At 41.3% G+C, this 4,859-nt stretch overlaps 1 protein-coding gene across 1 annotated transcript; it reads right to left on the bottom strand.

Annotated features, from left to right (window-relative positions):
- Positions 1–1,566: 1,566 nt before the first annotated feature.
- Positions 1,567–2,703, bottom strand: LOC131625337 (uncharacterized). Its single transcript, XM_058896203.1, has 2 exons — positions 1,908–2,703; positions 1,567–1,793 (listed from the first exon to the last, which is right to left on the bottom strand). The coding sequence occupies exons 1-2, from the start codon at positions 2,701–2,703 to the stop codon at positions 1,567–1,569; spliced, it is 1,023 nt and encodes a 340-aa protein (XP_058752186.1).
- Positions 2,704–4,859: the final 2,156 nt, after the last annotated feature.

Raw genomic sequence — 4,859 nt, 5'->3', positions numbered from 1 at the left:
AAAGAACCTTTTTACAAATATCAAGGTAATTTGCCCTTAATTGCATGCTCTAGTTTAAGTTCCTTTTTCTACCATTTTCTAAAAAACTTCAATATGGCTACGCTCATTTACGAGCTAAAGTCCGTATTCACTTTTTCTACATTTCTGAACGAAAAAGAGCAAAGCAATTAAGAGCCCATGGAAAACCATGGATGCAAAGGGTGCCTTACACCTTCCCTTTGCATAAATTACCCCCGAACTCAGTTTTTATTTAAAAGGTTTTTCCTGTTCTTTTAGCCTTTCTGATTATTTGGATAAAATAAAAGTCGGTGGCGACTCTTGCTTAACCGCGACATTTCGATAAAAAGTCAGTTCACCGTATTACACATAACCTCCACATTCTTAATTCCTAAACCTCCTTCTTCCCGAGATTTGCACACGGTCTCCCAACTCACCCAATGTATAGGTCTTTTAAGCTCGCTACCATTCCAATGAAAATTTGACTAAATAGCCCGAATCTCTTTGATTATTTTACTCGGCGCTTTGAAAAAGGAAAGAGAGTAAATCGGTATGGCATTAATGACGGAATCGATTAAACAAACGCGACCCGCTATGTTGAGATGGATACCTTTCCACACGGCCAAACGAAGCCTCAACATCAAAATCAAATCTTTCCACATTGCTAGCTTTCTCGGGTTACCGCCCACTTTAACTCCTAAGAACTTAAAAGGGAGATTATCAACTTTGCACGCGAGAAAAATCGAAGCCGCCTCAAGGTAACCATCACAAACATTAACACCATAGATATTGCTTTTATTGAAGTTTACCCGTAGCCCCGACATCAACTCATAAGCCCTTAGGATAACCTTCATCGTCCACAAGTTCGCGGTATCACCTTCCTCAAACATGACGGTATCATCCGCAAATTGAAGCATATTCACATTAATCTCCTCGTTGATCTTGAAACCCCTATACTCCCCACTTGCTATGGACTTTTCATAAGCGCCGTTAGCACCTCCGAAGCCAACACAAATAAAAAAGGGGACAAAGGATCGCCTTGACGAAGGTCTTTCTCAACCTTAAAATCCTTAGTAACACTACCGTTAATAATAACTGACCCCATCTTCACAAGCACAAATCTCAAAAAATGCCAACTTACCCGATCATAAGCTTTTTCAAAATCAATCTTTAAAGCTACACAACTTCTCTTCTCTCTAGATGCTAAGTCCAAAACTTCGTTCGCAACCAAGACTCCATCCAAAATATTCCTATCGGGGATGAAAGCCGTTTGATTAGGCGAAACCAATTTACCAATAATGCTTCTTAACCTTCCCGCTAGAATGTTTGCAATGATCTTGTACAAACTTCCTACTAAACAAATGGGGCGATATACTCGTTCAAAGAAAGAGGATTCTTTACTTTGGGAATTAGAGCAATAAGAGAAGACGTACATCCTTTTGTGAGTCTCTCTTTGACATAGAAATCCTCCACAAATTTGATAACATCACCTTTGACGGTTTCCCAAAAGAATTGGAAGAACTCAATGGTGTAACCGTCCGGACCGGGACTCTTACTACCATCGTAATCCTAAACCGCACTCTTAATTTCCTCCTCCGTAAAAGGTCTTTGCAACCACATTTTGTCGTCTTCATTCAAAAAAGCGAGGTCCAAGCCTTCCGGGACAGCCCTACGGAAATCCCCTTCCTTGAAATAATTCTCGAAATGGTTTCTAACTTCATTCTTCACCTCTTGAACACCTTCAACGTGACCCTCCTCACCCTCCAACACCGAAATAGCATTCCTACGATGTCTCTCTTTGATTGAGTTATGGAAAAAATGTGAATTTTTATCACCTTCCTTCAACCAAAGTTGTCTAGATTTTAATCTAAGCATACTTTCTTTCACTTCAAGATGTTTCTAAAACTCACTAGAGAGCCCTCTTCTATCTTTCACCAAGTTCTCAATGTTATCACCATACTTATCCGCTATCATGATATCCATTGCATTGATTTTCTCCACTTCTTTATTAACACTTAGGTCGATCCATCCAAAAACCTCGCGGTTCCAAGTTATAATACTATTCTCAAGCTTTTTGAGCTTTTCAAATAATATGAAATCTCCTCTTCCCTCGAACTTCAAAGAAGCCCATTCGTTACAAATGAATTCCTTAAAGTCTCCATGTTTAAGCCAAACATTATTGAACTTAAAAGGCTTTGGACCCCAATCGATTTCACCACAAAATAAGCGAATAGGCGCGTGGTCCGATAAGTCTCTTCTACCAATCCTTTGGTCAATCACCCCCCAAGAAACTATCAATTTGTTCAAAATCAAAAATCTATCCAAACGACTCATAGCCTTACCATTGTCTTTAAACCAAGAAAATCTACCTCCAACGCAAGGTATGTCAACTACACACATCCTTTCAATGAAATCCCGAAACTCCTCCATCCCATTCCGGTTATGATAAGTCCCCTCTCCTATCCTTTCTTCACTGCTAGACACTTCATTAAAGTCCCCACCTAGACACCATTCCTCATTCAAACTATTTGTTCTTCTATCGATAAGCGTTTGCCACAGCTCTCTCCTTAAACTGACACTGCACGGAGCGTAAATATTGACCAAATTAACATTATAACCATGCCAAAGGATGTTTATGCCAACATAACCAGGACCAATGAAGCTATAATTAACAACCAAAGAGTCTTTCTTCCACAGGATTTCCATACCACCCGATGCCCCTTCCGAATTACTCGCAGTCCACTCAACATCATTCCTGAATAAACTCCACCTCCACCTTGTTGGTTCTCAAAGTGAAACTAATTCTCCTTCTCTTAGTAACACTTCCTCCCCCCTTAATATTAAAAGAAATAATATTCATAAAAACTGATTTGCAGACACCTTCTTCCCATTCGTTCCGTTTTTGTCTCTCAACTCCATCCCTACCACTGTGTTAACATTTTTGCTCTCCTCCACAACACTAACCACTCCTAATCTCTTAATAGAGTTCCAAATTCTCTGCCCAACCTCAGATTTCGAAGAATTCAATAATCTACTATTACATCTCATTACTTCAGAATCTGTGAGAGATGTGCAAGGAGAGAACGTACCGTTAGAGATTGAATCCTTATCTTCCTCCGGCAAATCTTTGGCCTCACTTCCCCTAGCTAGCGCACTGCTGGTTCTTGGAGCTATAGCTGCAAAATACGATTGAGCTTGATCAACCTTCGTGCCTAGATCGTGGATGATCCTCTTTTTCTTCCTTTTAGATTTTGCTTCATCTCTAATGGACTTTGCCAAAGATAATTTCCTACATTCTGAGTCAAACGAAATTGGGCTGGAAACACCTTTAACACCCGACCCAATATCAGCCCAAGGACAAGAAAGAACTTTTAAGCTACTGGGGGTCCCACCTTCTTCACCATGATACGTAAAGTTATTGCTATCAGCTTTGCTAACACCTTTTGAACAATCCTTACTTCCCTCGAAATTCCCCCTGACTTCTAAATTAATGTTTGTTGCATTTAATGCATGGGCCGAAAAAGGAGCTATTGGAGGTAAAAGCGTTTTCGCAGATAGCACAGTGTTCGCAGCATTGTCCTTTAGTGAAACATTCTCATTTCTTCCAAAACCCTTATGATGATCCTTCCCAGCTACACCCTCTGACCCATCATCAGCTCCCCTAGACCTTATTGTCCTTGCTAGGGTTCCCGACTGCGCCTCCTCCATAGCTTGTGGGGCTTTTGAAACGTCACTATCGATTCTTCCACCCTCTCCATACGAACTATCCTCCTCCGTGGATACATTCTCCTCCGAGCTCATTTCGGTACTAACCGGCTTTAAATGCCCACCAACTTGTTGGGAATAAAGAACTTCTCTCACAAACAAGCTATAAGAAACCCCGTCCACAATAACCAGACATGCTTCATTAATCAAAGGCTTTTGCTTAGTTTTAATAAAAATTCTTGCTACGTCCATTCTGATCTTAGAAATGGTATGGTCATCACACTTAATGAACACACCTATGGAATCCTCTAAGAGCTTGAAAAGCTTGATGCCACATGCATGACATGGTATTCCAGTCACCGAGACCCACACGAATATCTCTGAATCTATGTCCGTCGCTTTCCAAGGAGTTATGCCGCTAAACCACTGTTGCCACCAATCTCTGCGTTCCTCAATGAAGATTTCAACTACACCATAGACTAAATCTTCAAGCAAACAAAGATTAGGTCCTAAGATCGTTACTCTGATGGTGAATATTCCTTCTTCTAAAAAAAGCTTCTTCAGCTCAGACGCCAAAGCTGAATCCCTCAAAACCCCGGTAAAAGCCTTGTCGTATCTATTGAGATCATCAGCCTCCGAAACCAACGAGAAAGATTTTGAGGCTGCAACCTCTATGCTCTCCCTTGCTGGATTCTTTCTGTTCAACATAATGTCAGCAAAAGAACGATGATCAACCCACCCCGATCCACCCCTTCCAAAAGACTCCTTTCCATTGAGCTTTGTAGACGTTCCATTGGTGCTTGCCCCCGTCCTGAAACTATTGCTCCTATTCTTCTCCACTCTCTAGAACCTTGGTAAATTTGCGAACATTTTTCTACCCTCAAGCATCACACTATCAAGTTTGATAGCCAACGATTTCACATCCGCTACGTTAGGAAAATGAGCGAATCCGTAAGGCCGCCCTCTTCTGTCTCTTCTCGGTGGAATGACCACCTCAACCAACTCACCATACTCCTTGAATTCAAAGAAAAGATCCTTTGCCCTCCAGTTTTCTCTGAACTCAGTGATGAAAAAAGAAGTTACCGCCTCGTTAAAGTCTCTCCTTTTCCCTTCGTCTGCAACGTCCCACTCCTCCCTAGCTCCATGCCTCTTATGGT

The sequence above is a fragment of the Vicia villosa genome, unplaced genomic scaffold (assembly GCF_029867415.1).
Source record: "Vicia villosa cultivar HV-30 ecotype Madison, WI unplaced genomic scaffold, Vvil1.0 ctg.000205F_1_1, whole genome shotgun sequence".
NCBI lineage: Eukaryota > Viridiplantae > Streptophyta > Magnoliopsida > Fabales > Fabaceae > Vicia > Vicia villosa.
The sequence above is the reverse complement of the archived record's forward strand: the minus strand, read 5'-3'. Positions and strand labels throughout refer to the sequence as shown.

Bases quoted from the DNA above. Each gene is read 5' to 3' on its own strand.
- LOC131625337 (XM_058896203.1), bottom strand. From the start codon at position 2,703: ATGGAAATCCTGTGGAAGAAAGACTCTTTGGTTGTTAATTATAGCTTC. The intron at 1,794-1,907 runs GTGAGTTTTAGA...ACTCAATCAAAG, and splicing joins AGATAGAAGAGGGCTCTCTA to AGAGACATCGTAGGAATGCT.